This window comes from Syngnathoides biaculeatus, chromosome 14, assembly GCF_019802595.1.
Source record: "Syngnathoides biaculeatus isolate LvHL_M chromosome 14, ASM1980259v1, whole genome shotgun sequence".
Taxonomy (NCBI): domain Eukaryota; kingdom Metazoa; phylum Chordata; class Actinopteri; order Syngnathiformes; family Syngnathidae; genus Syngnathoides; species Syngnathoides biaculeatus.
This window is the reverse complement of record NC_084653.1, coordinates 6,290,474-6,307,676: the sequence shown is the minus strand read 5'-3', so window position 1 is coordinate 6,307,676 and position 17,203 is coordinate 6,290,474. Positions and strand designations below refer to the sequence as shown.

The following is a 17,203-nucleotide window of genomic DNA, read 5'->3' as shown; positions in this document are numbered from 1 at the left end:
CATTTAATTTGGCAATGACTTCAAGATGGGTTCAGCTTTGCTCAGGTGTTAGAACTCTGAGAATTGGGTTGAACACCGGGCATTTTTTTTACGTTGAGTTTAAGGTTGAAGGAAGTCCGATTTGTACGACCCCCGAGTCATTCGAACTCAGAAGTTCCACTGTACTCAGTCAAAAATGTACTCAAGTAAAGAGTAACTGGTGAGTATTTTCAGATTTTTAAAAAATGAAAGCATGAATGTCAAATGAAATAAAAATTAATAATGTTTTGGGGTCTACACACACCATTTCAATTATTAAGTGGCCACGAAACAATAACACATGCATTGGGCTCAACAGAAGCATGATTTGCTTTTATTCACTTGACTCAATGAAGCTTTTTGCTGACCAGACTTATTGATTGTGTGTGTGTGTGTGTTGTGTGTGTGTGTGTGTGTGTGTGTGTGTGTGTGTGTGTGTGTTAGCACGTGCACATGAGAGTGAGAGCTAGAGAGTGATGGTAGGTTAATACGTATCCTCAAAGAAGAATAAGTACTCAAATAAAAGTAAAAAAGTACGGTGCATTCACCATTGTGAGAAGTACAATTTACCACACTAAATGACAAATACTGTACTATTCCCAGTGCAGCTCTGCGCATCTGATCACTGCTTAATTCTGTTAATACCTACATACAGGCACAAAGGTTAATGTGCGAACTGGGCTCGATACAAGCAGAGAAACATTTTTCATTGAGTCAACTTTGTCAGGGGCGTGGCAAGGGCACTTGCCCTGTGTGCAGATGCCTCTGGCAGCAGCTCCTCACCTGTAGCTCATTGACGCTAATCAGGCCAGGAATATAAGCCCTGAGTGTTCTATTGTCAGGGGCCAGTTGGTTGTGTTTGACACTGCAGTATTGTTTTCAAGTTTGCAAGTGTTTTGTTAGTGTATCTCCCTCATTCCAACGTTTCTGTGCCACTTTAGTCAAGTCTTGTTTTTGCTTAAATTCCAAGTTTTGCCTCATAGTTATTTGACCTCCTTTCAGGATTTTTGGATCTTGCCTTTTTGCCACATGTTTTTTGTGCTTCTGCCTTTTTGGACTGCTTACCTGTGTATGACCTTTGACAGGATTAAACTCCCCTCGAAAATCATGTCCCTGCCTCGGAGTCCTGCATTTGGGTCCTACCCCATGTCGCTTGCTCGTGACAGAAATTTACAGCAGTGTTACCATGTAGAATTTTATTAGTAATTTTTCACACCACTTGTTTACACAAGCGTCATCTTATTTTGTGTAAAAAAAAAAATGAGAAGGGAAAGAAAAGAAAAGAAAGAATGAGGGGGTTGGATTTTTCAAGATTTAAAAGTATATACTGCACGCACGTGCGGCCCAGCCTCAGCCCTAATAAGCCTCAAAGTAAATAGAGTTTGAGACCCTTGATTTAGAGCAGGGGTACCCAGACTTTTTTACCCCAAGATCTACTTCTCAATCATCCAGCCTCTTGCAATTGGGGAGGCGTTTTCTTTTTTTTTTTTTTTTTTTTTATTTAACAAGGCCCAATGATGAAATAGAATGACCAAGTCACAAAGATCTACCCACTACAAAAATGCAAAACATATTTATTATTTAAGTATATTGAGGATTCTTTATGTGTAAATGTATGTTTGTGTGCCTTGCATAACCGCATGAGCCAATATTGCACGACAAAACATAGTGAACCGTAAACATTTTTCGTAACTATCCGAGTCTATGTTGATGATCACTAAACACCATATGAATGAAACTGCACACCTGGGCTGTGTCAGTCACGTCAGTGGATTCATCCAACTGGAGTGAGAAACACTCACAATCTTCAATGCCCTTCCACACATCAGCCATGGCATCACAGCGCCTTTACAGCTGCAGAGATTTTATTGAAGAGAATATTTCCGCCTTATTGTTCAAAGATCGGAACAACGAGTCAGCGATGCCTCTTGTATGTGTGATGTGACAAATCTAGAAACGATGGTGGGGGCTTTCGCTGTTGAAGTATTTTGTGTGAAAAGGTACTGCTCTGCGGCCAGTTGGAATTTTAGTTCGTTCACTTTTCTCATTCTCATCTTGCTTTTCGGCAGAATGTCGGTGCCGTATTTTCCATAAACAGTTTGAAAATGCCGTTCCACATTTCACTACACTGGCAGATGGAGCAAACGCTCTTCAAAAATGACATTGTGAAAAAAACGTCCACCTCACATTCCGTATGACAGTAATATGTTTTTGTCTTCTTTACTGCAGCATCCATACTCATGTTTGTTAAGATTTCTTAAGCGAGAGTTTAAAACAGGGGGGAACTCACTGACAGAGTGTTTTCGTGTACTGTCATTCTTTGCACATGCGTGGTGAGCTAAAGTTAAAAAAAATACGGCTGATATCTTTTTTCTTTTCTTTCTTGGCACACCGTCGCGATCTACGCATTGAGCACCCCTGATTTAGAATCTTCAGTCAACCTACCACATATGTTTTTGGGAGGGAACCAGAGTACCCAAAGAAAACCAATGCAGCCATGGGGAGAATCTACAAACTCCACACAGGCGAGGCTGGACTTTGAACCCTGGTCCTCAGAACTGTAAGACAGAAACTGGCCCAAGTAAATCCTTATGTTGCTCCATTGAGATCAAGCTATTGTTATTTCATTGTTCATACTTTGTATGACATTTTTTTGTTTCGTGGTGTCCCATGAAATGTAAAATGGGTGCCACGGCCTAAATGTTGGGAAATATTGTACCAGACAACTAAATAATTACATAGCAGTTAACTATCTTGCTGACTAACTCACGGGCTATGTAACTAAGGAGCTACATTAACTAATAACTTACTAACGTGCTCGCTAGATAGCTTCTACTACCTTCCAAAGCATTATGTACATTATTATATAGATATTTACACCAGACGGTTACTTGGGTGTTTAGTCAAATTGTAAACCAATTCATCAACATAACATCCTAAGAGCCAACCATCTGTCCTTGTTTTCTCTTTTTCCTTTTTGATTGCTTTCTGTGTGCCCCACTTCCCAGTGTCATAGCATAACTGGATGACTAAAAATATCTCTTAGTCATCGCATGTACAGTTTATCATTGGAAAAACTACAAGATACAAATGCCAAAAAAGGACATCGTGTGCACAGGTAGAAGAGGATGCACTGTGGCGATGTTACATAACAGCACCCCCCCTGATGTCTCCATGATTGCCAGACTGGACACACTCGTCAATGTGTAAACTGTGTCGTCTGGTTGCAGCTTTCTAAATTGTATCACTTTCATTTCCCACTCAAATCTACAGTCACAGTCCTGTGTGAAAATGTTGTTGGTTTTGTAATATCCTGACAGGATTTCACAATTATTTAGTGAATAGTTTAGTAAATCTTTGAATGAAGAAAAAATGCATAATTCTTTGCTTGCAAAAGTAATTCACTGTAACAAAATTTTGCAGGTCAAGGTTAGATTTTATTATGTATAACTAATACAGAGTAAAAATATACTGAAAATGAAGCATAGTCACATTTTAAAATTTATCTTAGCACAGGTTTTGTGAGGGAGAACTTACATTTTACTATTCACTGACAAACTCATCTATCCATCCATCCAGCCAGCCAGCCATCCATCCATCCATTTTACGAACTGCTTATCCTCGCTATGTTCACAGATATGGTACTGTACCATAAATAAAAGCAGTGACTGGCATGTCAATCATCGTGGTCCAATGCTGCAATGGTTCTAGTCCAATGTCACAATGTGTTAGTGTCTGCTGGGATGGGCTGGCATTATCCCCTGTCATAAGGAGTTTCAATTCCCACCTCCGACAGAACTTTGCTCATGTTCTGGAGGAAGCGAGGGACACTGAGTCCAAGTGGACCATGTACTGCACTTCCATTGTTGAGATGGCCAAAAATAAGATGGGTCATAAGGTGGTTGGTGCCTGCCGTGGTGGCAATCCTGGGAACATGTTGGTGGAGACCAATAGTGAGGTATGCCATCAAGCTAAAGAAGGAGTTTTATCAGGCCTGTGGGACTCCCGAGGCAGAACATGGGTACTGGTTGGCCAAGCGGAATGCAGCTTTTGTGGTCGCTGAAGCAAAAATGCAGACATGGGAAGAGTTTGGTGAGGCCATGGAGAAAGACTTTCGGACGGCTTCAAAGAAATTCTGGTCCACCATCCGGCGTCTCAGGAGGGGGAAGCAATGCACCATCACCACTGTGTATAGTGAGGATGGGATGATGCTGACCTCGACTTGGGACGTTGTGAGTTGGTGGGGAGAATACTTTGAAGAATTCCACCAAAACGCCTTCCCAGTAAGAAGCAGAGTCTGGATTCTTGAAGGCAGGCTCTCCTATTTCTGGGGTTGTGGTCACTGAGGTAGTTAAAAGGTTCCTCTCAGGCAAGGCCCCGGGAGTTGATGAGATTCACATAGAATTTAGTAATATGTTCCTCATTTACATTTTAAGCCCCTTCAACAAAGATAGATAGATAGATAGATAGATAGATAGATAGATAGATAGATAGATAGATAGATAGATAGATAGATAGATAGATAGATAGATAGATAGATAGATAGATAGATAGATAGATAGATAGATATAGATAGATAGATAGATAGATAGATAGATAGATAGATAGATAGATAGATAGATAGATAGATAGATATGATTGCACTTTCGGCCTATAAACTGTATTTCTTCCATACATATTTCTGACTCAGCAGCCTTCATGGATAGTGCTTCAGATTGATCTTGGAATGCAAGACTTATTGTGCTAAGGTTCACTCATGTACATGTGTGTGTGTGAGTGTTTCTACCCTTACACTCAAGTGCACAGGAACATTTGTTGCAAGCGGATGCCCCAGATGGAGGCTTGGCTGGGGCTCCTTGCTATTTCCGAATGTTTACCATTACATTTCACTTGATCGCTCGCCAAGACAGTGTCGACTGTACCACACCTCTTATGATACGTACGTATATAAGCATGTAACTTAAGTGCTGCAAATAAAAACATACTCAGCGTTCACTCAGCTCAGGTTGGTTGACGGGCAGCATAAGTACAACAAAATAATGACATAAGATTCATATTAGTAGATACAATTGGGAGATAACCAAATTACCAAGTACGTATATAATAGTAGCAATATAACTTTTGTGACCAATTAACTGACTTACTATGCAGCTAGTGAATTACTGTAACTATCTAGTGACATCAAACAAAATAAGTAGTTAGAGAGCAGCTGAAGCATTAATTGAGAAAGTATTTGGATAGCTTTTAGGGAAGAAATTAACTTGCTAGCTAAGTTACTAACTGTTTTGCTTATTAAATAGCTTGCAGCCAAACAACTAGTGTACATTAACTACTTTGATATATGCAAACTTACTAGCTTGCTAGTGTAGCGCCTTTCTAGTATAAAATACTTCGACGAGGTAGCCACCTGAGTTCTTTTCTTACTCCAAAGTACGAAACTATTAAATTAACTCAACGTTAATTACTCTAAATGTCTATTACAAAGTTTTCCAGGCCTTTACTACAGCCTCTTTAAGTTCTTGTTTGTTTCAGCTTTTTTTGCTCTCTCTTTTTCCGTGTCTGCTCAACACCTCACTTCCTGTCCTTCTTAAACAATGGTTACAACAATAAATGACAAACAAAAGTATTTATTTTTCACAAATGAATCAAACACATTTAAATACAAATCCCTCCAAAAGAAAATAGTTAGCACACACAGTTTAACAGATATTCCAACACATTGCATAAAGAAAACCTATAACCTAGTTGCTTCTCTATTATACTGAAATTTTATCTGTACCAACTATTAACCGGGTTACACTAGCCTGCTAAATTATTTACTAATTGGTTCACTAATTGGTAACTTGCTACAAAAGGAGCAAACCAACAAACTGAATAGCTGCCCATTTCGATAGAGGCTAGCTAGTCAGACGGCTGACTAATGACTTAATAATGAACTAAGTGAATAGATGCTAACCATCTAACCAATTAAACAAATGGCTGGATAGCAGCTATCTAGCTTCTGTATAACTAAAAATCTTTCTCGGTCAATAACCAACTAATTATCAAGTAACCAGCTACCTAGACAGTAACTAAAGCAAGCAGTGTTGTTTTAGATGTTAATTTGCAGTGTCATTTTGGAGCCCAATAAAGCATACATTCTCTTGGGGGCCGGGGGGAGACTATCACCTCTGAAAACAAGAGTGTGTTAAATGTCCCAGTGGAGAAAACAAAGGGTCCACTCAAATTCTCAATTTGCCATTATTGTTGTTATGGACTTCATCTGTCTTATTGGCTAAAATACAAACCTTGTGTCGAACGTAAATAAAACAGAATACAATGGTTTGGAAATAATATTCAACCTACGTATATTCAATTTAATACACTACAAAGCCAAGATATTTTAATGTTCAAACTGTTTTGAAAATGTGTCATGCATTATGAAACACAGAATATGATGAAGGAGAGCCCTGACTGTTGAGCAACAGAAGTTTTACATCAACCAAAAATTTGAAAGAATTCCAACTGCAAAGCTTCAAAAATTAGTGGCCACAGTTCCCAAGCATTTATTGAGGGAACTTACAAATAAATGTAATGTTAAACAACGGTAAACATGCCCCTGTCTCATCTTTTTTGAAACACGTTCCAGCATCAATTTCAAAATAAGTGAATAATTCCCAAAAAAGAAAAACAAGGTTTCACATTTTGAATATTAAATGTCTTTCTTGCTTTCTTGTCTTTGTAATCGAATCCATTGGATACACTGTAGGCTAAAAATGATTGGCAAATCATTGTGTTTTTTATTATTTTTTTAACACAATATCCCAACTTCATGGGAGTTGTGTGTTTTACAACACAGTCAATGTGACTTCTTGCTTTGGCATGCACTTCATAGCTTGCTAATGCATTTTTATTAGTATAGACAAATCTTTTAACAGACAAAAACAGTACGAACTTGATGCCATGGGGCCACATGTGTGACCTTAGTGCTCTTGAGTACAGTTCTTCTGGTCTTAGATTCGCCGTGTGTCTCAGCATGGTTATTCATTACCGTCCATTATTCATAACCTGGCATGGACCTGGCAGCTGCTGACTTCCTGTCAGTGATACTTCCCCTGACCTTCACTGAATGCCAGCAATACTCCAACGCATGCACCCACACATGCGCACACTAAAACACACACACGCACACACATGCACACAGGCACACACATATCCACCTGCACACTATTTGTTTTTTTTGCACGGCTGCATGTTCTCTTAGCAAATATAGTCATGAAGAGTTGTTAAAGTAAAGATATTCACAAGTGTAGTAACACATTAGTTAGTAGTGGTTGCTCACCCACAACTACGAGTAAATCTATGATCATAGACAGCCATGCTGTAGCCCACTCAGTACTCTCCAGTTTCCTGTGATAGAGCATCTTCATTATAACCTACTCAAAAAGATACTCAGCTTTTGGGTTAAATTTATGGATGAACCTAAAATGCACGATGACCTGGACATGTAAACTTAAATTTAACCTTGTCTTCATTTTGAAATCCACTTGTCCAACTGTTGAATGGCTCAGTACTTTTTCCACAACTTGCTGTAGACCAAGAGAGCGCCTAACAGTTGTTCAACATTACATTGCCATCGCAAAGCACAATGTAGGATGACTGATGTAAGTCGGTTGCGAAAGGAATGCAGAGAGATTGCAGGTGTCACAGAAAGCCATAGAAGTAGATGTGGTTGTTGTTTTCATGGATCGTGAATTTTGTTCTTCACCTCTTTCTTAGAAAACAGAAAGTTTTCCAAAAATACTGAAACAATGAATGAATAGGCGTGCATTGAAAAGTTTAGAGGTGAGATTATACCTACAATGTAAAGGTTGCAACATGCTTTGTCCTTGCAGTTTCTCCTGAAAACATTTAGTGAACTGCATCAGTCCTGTGGCACTGTGGAGCAGCTTGAAAACATTGGGCTCACAGTTCTGAGGACCTGAGTTCAATCCCGTCCCTACCTCAGTGCAGTTTGCATGTTCTCCCCATGCCTGCATGGGTTTTCTCCGGGCACACCGGTTTCCTCCCACATCCCAAAAACATGCAATATGATTTGGACACTCTACATTGCCCCTAAGTGTGATTGGGAATGCGACTGTTGTCTGTGTCCATGTGCCCTGCAATTGCCTGGTAACCAGTTCAGAATGTACCCTCCCTCCTGCCCAATTGAGAGCTGGGTTGGCTGTAGAACTACCACAACCCTTGTGAGGATATGCGGCTAAGAAAATGTATGCCTGGATGTATCAGGCCCATAAAATTTGTGAAGCAAAATGTACAAAATGAATGAACACAACACTGGTGGATCCAGTCTGGGATGGGTGGATGTCACGATAACAGACCGTACAACAATCGTGTTTGCCAAGAACATGTGACTCACGATATCGATGAGAATGAAGAAACAAACATCGTGAGATGTACTCCGCTCCAGCTGTGGATTCATGCTGCTTTGACTCCTCCTCCACGTACCGTTCACTGTATGAATTATACAAGACTTATTTGATTCTTAAAATTATTAGTTATAGCAAAGCGAGGCGAATAAATTGGCACGCAGGGGAAAAATAATGACTAAATGTCAGATGTTATGGGTCATGTCAACATTATGTGTCTAATGCCGGCAAGTTCGGTTGAGTTCCCAGCGTGTCCAGATGTTGGCACAATTAGCTGATTGCGTTCACGTCGCATTAGTTCTATTGAAGCGTTTTAAGAATGTGTCGTTGCCGGTTTGTGTTCAGTGTGACAATAGCGGGGCTAATCTCTTGCAAGCTAACTCAGTAAAGCAGAGGTGTCTGCCTCCACCAGTTCTTGTGGGTTTCCCCTTTCCTGTCGCACAACCTCTTATGGCAATTTTAAATGTTATAATAAAAATAACAAATCCAGCACTCCTGGAACCCTTGTGAGGATAAGTAGCTTAGAAAATAGATGGTTGGATAATATTAATAATAATAACAATCATAATAATAATAAAGTCATCACGAGGGCCTGCCCACGAGCACCATGTTGGTCACAATTGCTTGAGAAAAACCTCTTGTAGACATAATTTCAAGTTAAAAGTAGTCCTACAAAAAAATAATTATTTGTGGACAAGTAAATAATGAAAATACTTAAATACGGCATAACTGGTGAGTAATTTGTATTTTATTTTTAGTTTTTCATCACAGCATGAATGTCAAATAGACCAAAATGTGAAATAATTTGAAATGTGCAACTTCAGATATTTCTCCAAAATAGCATTTTAACTAAAGCAATTAAGTTTTAATGGTCTTAAAGTTAAGGACAATAATAGTCACAAATTAATTTTATTTGTTTACACTCATGTAACGATGCAAAATGGTTCACCAGGAAGAGATTGCATTAAAAATAAAATGCCACTTTTTTTCAGGTTCTTATAGGCAAAAATGTGAGCATTTTTAGGTAGATGTGAATGACGACAGTAAAGAGATGTGTGATTGTGAGGGGAGGGTTGTTGTACCGATTCTGATTGCAAATTGCACGCCCTGGTTTCTTCCATTGTGTCTGCTATGCCTCAAGTAAATGAGACTTGGTTTGCTTATTTGTGGTGCAATGGAGATTTTCTGTGCGGTCATGCGTCTGACTGTCTGCTGAATTGATGAAATAGTGTCAAAGATACTGGTGGATATGTTGGATTGGTCAGAGTCACGTGACAATGTCCGAGGCACACGGTTTCTGATGAATCAAAAAATAATGGACTGTACAGTAGATTGCACAAGCAATAGTCAGTCATCCATTATCTGAGCCGCTTATCCTCACAAGGATCAACAGATCCCAGCTATCTGCGGGCTGGAGATCGGGCGCTGGTTGCCAGCCAGTCGCACTCACAATAACACCTATGGGGAATTTAGAGTGTTCATTTAATGCAGGAATTGGGATATGGAAGGAAACCGGCGTGCTCAGAGAAAACCCACACTGACATAGGGAGAACATGCAAACTCCACACAGGCGGCGCTGGGATCTGAACTCTGGTCCTCAGAAGTGTGAGGCAGAGGCTCTAACTAGCTCAATGTAATGGACTAAAAGTAGCATTATTTATTGATCCAAATACTCAAATAAAAGTAAATTATAAGTCAAGTATTAATATTATAAATATGAAGCAAATTATGTTGCTTTAAAAGTATTCTGTCCACGGGGTCATGTGGGTTTGTCCTTTCCTGTTCCACTTTGTGTTTCGTCAACTTACAGATAAAAACAACTTTGGTGCCAGCAATGACTGGAGGCGAAAGCAAATATTTTGGGATTTCTGTCAGTCATGTTCTGGAAAGCTTCGGGTGATCCTAAACCCAAAAGAATTACAGAAAACATGTTTTTATTCACGCCATTTCCTGAGGCATTTTGATTCCCCACGCCCCCGCTCCAACCCCTCAATGCTTCCGTGTTTTCCACTTTTGTGCCTCGTTGTTGTTATTGCAGTCACCTTGCCGAACTGTCTCGCGTGTCTACAAAAGAATACTCCCTTTTCCTCCTGCTTTCTATCAGTCCATCAGATTGTCTGCGATGTCCCGTCGCTCGGCGGGTTTCAAGTTCTCCGCCAATTAAAGCGGAGCTGACACTTCTATTTTGAGAGATGAAACTTGCTGATGAGTCAGATTGGTGCATCTGTGTCCGTCGGGTCACACTGAAGGTGGGCCTCTCGCAGAAATCTGATCCAATCCAATCCAAATATGATATGGTAACTTTTATTACTCCCGTAATTCTCAAATATAAGTATTGATCAAAACAACGGAGAAAAGTTACTTAATGCTGCAAAGTAGAACTTTATCATGAATTTGTCAAAGCAAAATTCTGGAAGCTTTTTAATTGACTGACAACAAGTTTGTAGACCCTATCCCAGCTATTTTCAGGCGAGAGGCGGGGCACACCTTGAATGGGTCATCTATGTCTAAGGATATTTGATTGCAGTTGTACATCATTGCAAACTTACAACCACCATAGTAAACATATTATGCAAAGAAAGGTTTCTAATGTATGTCTCATTTTCAGTCTCTTCATGAACTCATGTAAGACTACCTATTGGTGTAGTAAGTGAGCATACAGTTAATTGGTACCAGACCCACCTGTGAGAAGCGAAAAACTGCAAAGTAGGGGTATATGGCTTTTTTTTTTTTTGCTTCATAGGTCCTTGTCGTCCTGCTGGGGATGCTCCATTATACCCTATTAATGTGGCTTCCTTCTAAAGTACTGTACTCATGCATGCTGGTGTTTTTTTTTTTTTAATCCATCTTGTTGGAGATGGATTTACCCTAAACGGATTCCCAAGAATAGAATGATAATTACTCAATGATTCTTTGTACTTAAAACCTCGACTCAATCGTCATGACCCGAACACGAGGCTGAACCCAAAATGTATGACTCACAAGACCAGGTACAGTTCGGGAGATGTCTTTATTCAGACCACAGTCGGTACACGGGCAGGCAGTCCAATGAGGCAACAGTAACAGAATCAGCGGGTGTAAGTGAAAGGTCAAGAATGAGGCAGGGTTCGGTACACAGAATAGCAAGGACTTAGATGAAGGGTTGCAGAAATGTGACATGAGTCCAACGATCTGGCAAAGACCAGACCGCATGTGTAGCAATATATACGTGAGCCATAATCACTAAGACGAGACACAGGTGTGCACATCTGCTGACTGGAGCAAGTGAGCGTCACATCGGGGACAGGCACACCCATGACAGTACCTCCCCCCTAACAGCCAGTCCCGGACAGCCCAGGAGCCAGAGGATGCGATGCATGGAAGTCCCTAATGAGGGAGGCGTCAACCATAATCCGGGAGGGGATCCAAGTCCGCTCCTCGGGACCGTAGCCTTCCCAGTCCGCGAGGTACTGTTCTCCTCTTCCCCGACGGTGCGACGACAGGAGCCGGTGTACAGCATAGACAGGACCCCCGTCAACCATGCGGGGGGGCGGGGGGGGGGGTAAGGTAGGACCAACGAGGACACTCGAACCGGCTTGAGCAAGCTGACGTGAAAAGCCGGATGAATCCACATCGATTTCAGGAGTTTTAACTTCGTGATCGGTAACGGTCTGACGAACCTGGGAGCATGCTTCCGTGATTCCGGCCAGAGTGGGACACCAATCGCTGACAGCTAGAAACACTGACCCACTCTGTAATCCGGACCCGTCACCTTCTTACGGTCCGACACGGCCTTATAGGAGTGCCCCTTGCGCAGAAGCATCTTACAGGCTCGGTCCCAGGTCACTCTATAGCATCTCACCCTAGCCAAAGCTGATGGCACTGACGAGTTGGAGTCTATTGATGGGAAGAGAGAGGGTGGATAGCCATGCACGACATGGAAGGGAGACATACCAGTGGATGCAGAGGGAAGGGAGTTGTGTGAGTACTCGACCCAATTTAACTGTTGACTCCATGAGCTTCGATCACAAGAAGCGAGGCATCGGAGCCCCATTTCTAGGTCTTGGTTTCCATGTTCGGTCTGGCTGTTGGATTTAGGATGATGGCCCGAGGAAAGACTCACGGTGAACCCTATGAATGAACACAATTCTTTCCAGAAATGGGAGACAAATTGGGGGCACCTGTCGGACACCATATCAGTGGGCAGGCCATGTAATCTGAATATGTGGCTCATCATGACCTCAGCCGTTTGCTTTGCGAAATTGAGTTTTGGTAGAGCGGTAAAGTGTGCCATTTTGGAAAATCAGTCAACTACCGTAAGAACTGCGGTGTGACCCCGTGACACCTGTAGCCCTGTCACAAAATTTTGAAAGATATGTGACCACAGATGACATGGCACGGATAGTGGGCATAACTGCCCAGCGGGGCGCTGCCGGTAGGGTTTGTGTGCCGGTCACATAGGACAGGCATTGACGTTCTCCCTGATGTCTTTCTTACTATTCGGCCACCAAAAGCGTTGTTCTAGCACAGACTGCGTCTTGGCTATGCACGGGTGACATACAGTATGGTTGGTGTGGGCCCAGTCAGTTACATGACCCCGTAGCAGAGGAACGACGAACAGTTGGCCTTTGGGGCATCCTTCCAGGCTGCGAGAATCCCTAAGTGCGTCTTTCACCGCTGTTTCTATTTCCCAGGTAAACGATGATACAAAACATGCTTTGGGAAGGATGGGCGCCGGTTCAGACTCTATTTTCTTGCTATCATGAACTCACAACAGCACATCGGGTTTGCCATTCTTTGATCCTGGTCGATAGGACACCACGAACTCGCATAAGAGCCCACCTGGCTTGCCTGGCATTAAATCGTTTGGCGGATTTCAGGTATTCAAGATTTTTGTGGTCTGTATATACCACGAAAGGAACCTGAGCCCCCTCCAACCAGTATCTCCATTCTGTCAACACTGTTTTGACTGCTAAAAGCTCCCGGTCTCCAATATTGTAAATTATGTTCTGCAGCTATCATTTTTTGGATAGTAAGGTACAGGGGTGTATCTTCTCGTCGTTCGAACTCCTCTGTGATTGTACCGCTCCTATGCGTGAATCTGACGCACCCACCTCCACAACGAATTGCCGGTCGAGGTCCGACAAGATGAGGATAGGAGCGGAGGCAAAGCTGGCCTTGAGTTTGCGGAAGGCTGCCTGGCAACTTGGGTTCCACATGAACGAACTTTGAGCTGCAGTGAGTGCATGTAATGGTGCCATGACTTCACTAAAATTCCGAATTGTTTTTCTATAAAAGTTCACAAACTTCAATAAATCTCTGGACCTCCTTACGAGAGCTGCGCGTGGGCCAACGGAGAAGGGGCTCCACCTTGCGGGGGTCCATGCGGATGAACCCCAAAAACGACACAAAGGTTTGGTGGAACTCACGTTTCTCCACTTTGACATATAGACTGTGAAGCAGCAGCTACTGCAGAACCGCTTGAACGTGATCAACATGGGTTGCTTCGTCTGCAGAGAAGATCCGGATCAGGATGTCGTCTAAATAGACAAAGACATGCCGGTTGAGCATTTCACATAGCACATCGTTGACAAAGTTTTGGAGAACTGCTGGCGTCTTAGTGAGTCCAAAGGGCATCACTAAATATTCGGAATTATAAATTGGCATGTTGAATGTGCTCTTCCACTCGTCTCCTTCTGTTGTCCGGACCAGGTTGAAGGCACATCTGAAGTCCAACTTGGTAAAGATTTTGACCCCCCTTCAGGAGCTGAAAGGCTGTGGAAATGAGGGGGAGAGAGTACCTGTTCTTGACGGTAATACTGTTCAGTCCTTGGTAATCATTGCAGGGCTGTGGGGTCCTTTTATTTTTTCACAAAGGAGAAGCCCGCTGACATTCAGCACGTGTCTGTGTCACGGCTCCATTCAGCGGTCGCCCATGCTTCCACCCTTCCCATCAGGTGAGAGATCACGAATGCAATCTCGGCCCGGTCGGTGGGGAAGGAAGGAAGCAGACTGTAATTCGAAATGAAGCTCACATTGAGAGATGAAGGGCTTGATATTGCCCGAATCCCCTGAAAATTGCTCCGGACAGGAGAGCAGTGAGCAGACGAGGCTCTGAGCGTCAGGAACCAGTGAGGGGGCTGGCTCCAGGGTACGGAGGACTGTAACGTCAGCTCCACTGGAAGAGGTTGCAGACAAAGATTCCACCTGGGTCATTACCTCCTGTAGCTGGCAAGCAATCATCTGGAGGCTCCTTCGTGTTCAGCGAGACGTCAACCTTGGACCTGGAGTGCGTTGCACACCGAATCAGAGTCGGCTGGGTCCATGTTTTGGCCAGATCGTTCTGTCATGACCAGAACATGAGGCTGAACCCAAAATGCACACCTCACAAGACCAGGTACAGTTCGGGAGATGTCTTTATTCAATCCACAGTCGGTACACGGGGAGGCAATCCAACGAGGCAACAGTAACAGAATCAGCGGGCGATAGAGGAAGGTCGAGAACGAGGCAGGGTTCGGTACACGGAATAGCAAGGACAAAGACGAAGGGTTGCGGGAATGTGACATGAGTCCAACAATCTGGCAAAGACCAGACCGCACGCGTGGCAATATATACATGAGCGTAATCACTAAAACAAGACGCAGCTGCGCGCATCTTCTGTTTGCATCAGGTGCATGCTGCATCGGGGACAGGCACACCCATGACACTCAATAGTCTTAAAAATGCCAGAGTAAGATTTTCCAGTTTTATAAACATTTCTGGTCTATACTAGAAACACTATTTTTCAGAATGTTGAAAGAGTTGAAGATGAAGGCCTAATTAGAAACCACATGAATACGGCAGCAATTAAACTACTACTGAAAAAAGGGGACAGACCCCACTCTTCCAACTAATTACCTTTTGTCAACAGACTAGAAAAAATGTTCCTATCGATACTAGAATTTGACCAAACTGGTTCCATTAAAGGACGGAGCTCCACCAACAATGTCAAGTGATTGAAAAACCCAATAACTATTTCTCATAATCATCTAAAAACACTTGTCTTGTCACTAAATGCAGAAAAAGCTTTTGACAAAGTTAACTGGTCTCTTCTGTTTGCTGTACTTCACAAATTTACTTCAGTGAGTCCCATGTTCTCCGGATCACAATGTGAAAAGACTCCCCAAAGCAACTGTCACCACAAATGGGGTCATACCACAGTTTCACTCAACATAGAGGAACTAGACAAAGTTGCCCACTGTCACGCCTGCTTTCACACTATTTATTGAACCACTGGCAATTGTGATGTGACAGACCACGAGTCACCAATGTATCGCCTCATGTGTCAGAACACAAAATCAAACATTATCCCCATGATATCATTTTTTATGTACAACAAAACAAAGCATCATTTCAAACAGTTTAAACCTCATTAAAACATCCATTTCTCCAGTTTCCAATCCGTCTATTCCTATGTAACATTTTGTGCAGATCCTGGAATTTGTTTCAATGTTTTCCTTAATTTCGGTGATTTGTCCAAACATGAAGGATCACTAAATGTTATTGGCATGTGATATCATTTATGGTGAAGAGTTTTATGTTCTTTCCCTCACAGGATGCTTCCATCGCCCATCGGTTCCATCTGATGAGGGAGAAGCACCCGGAGAAGTTCAACAGCAGGTTTGGAAATTTACTTGTTTACTAGTTCTAACTAGCATAATTGACTTGTTGCTCACGGTGTACTTTGCAGCATCGCTTACCACGGAGATTGTTATTTTGGAGGGGCAGCAATTGACCTTGCACTTTTAACCTGGAAATATGAGCCAATCGAAACAAATCAATAATTGCCTGCCCAGCTGGATCTGTCTATTGATCTGTGACATACAAGACAAGACATCATGGTGCAGTTGAATGAGATCCAATGGAAAATTTTGCATTTCCAAAGAAATAGAACAATGATTAATTTTGATTGACAGACAGAAATTGTCATCATTGTCAACTTCCTGTTTGCGGTAGTAATGGATGGGCTGACAGATGAGGTTAGACTGGAATCCCCTTGGACGATGATGTTCGCAGATGATATTGTGATCTGTAGTGAAAGCAGGGAGCAGGCAGAGGAAAAATTGGAAAGATGGAGACACGCACTGGAAAGGAGAGGAATGAAGATTAGCCAAAGTAAAACAGAACATGTATGCATGAATGTGAGGGGCGGAGGAGGAGGAGTGAATTCCAGGTAGACGAGAGAGTGAGTGTGGATGACTTCAAATAACAATACAGAGCAATGCAGAGTGTGGTAAAGAAGTGAAGAAACAGGTCCAGGTGGGGTGGAACAGTTGGTGGAAGGTGTCTGGTGTTCTATGCGACCGAAGAGTCTCTGCTAGGATGAAGGGCAAAGTTTACAAAATAGTGGTGAGGCTGGTCATGATGTATGGATTAGAGATGGTGACAGTGAAGAAACAACAGGAAGCAGAGCTGGAGGTAGCAGAAATGAAGATGCTGAGGTTCTCGCTCGGAGTGACCAGGTTGGATAGGATTAGAAATGAGCTCATTAGAGGGACAGCCAAAGTTGGATGTTTTGGAGAAAAGATTCGAGAGAGCAGACTTCGATGGTTTGGACATGTCCAGAGGCGAGAGAGTGAGTATATTGGTAGAAGGGTGCTGAGGATGGAGCTGCCAGGCAACAGAGCGAGAGGAAGACCAAATAAAAGGTTGATGGATGTTGTGAGGGAGTACATGAGGACAGTGGGCGTTAGTGAAGAAAATGCACGAGATAGGCTTAGATGGAAAAAGATGACATACTGTGGCGACCCCTAACGGGA

At 42.4% G+C, this 17,203-nt stretch overlaps 1 protein-coding gene across 4 annotated transcripts in view; it reads left to right on the top strand.

Moving 5' to 3' along the window:
- Positions 1–17,203, top strand: part of LOC133511714 (diacylglycerol kinase beta) — a 152,174-nt gene that overhangs the window by 70,085 nt on the left and 64,886 nt on the right. For all 4 annotated transcript variants that reach the window (XM_061840553.1, XM_061840555.1, XM_061840554.1 and 1 more), the window contains one exon: positions 16,000–16,064. In XM_061840553.1, coding sequence (XP_061696537.1) covers positions 16,000–16,064 — 65 coding nt within the window. The remainder of the gene's footprint in view (positions 1–15,999; positions 16,065–17,203) is intronic.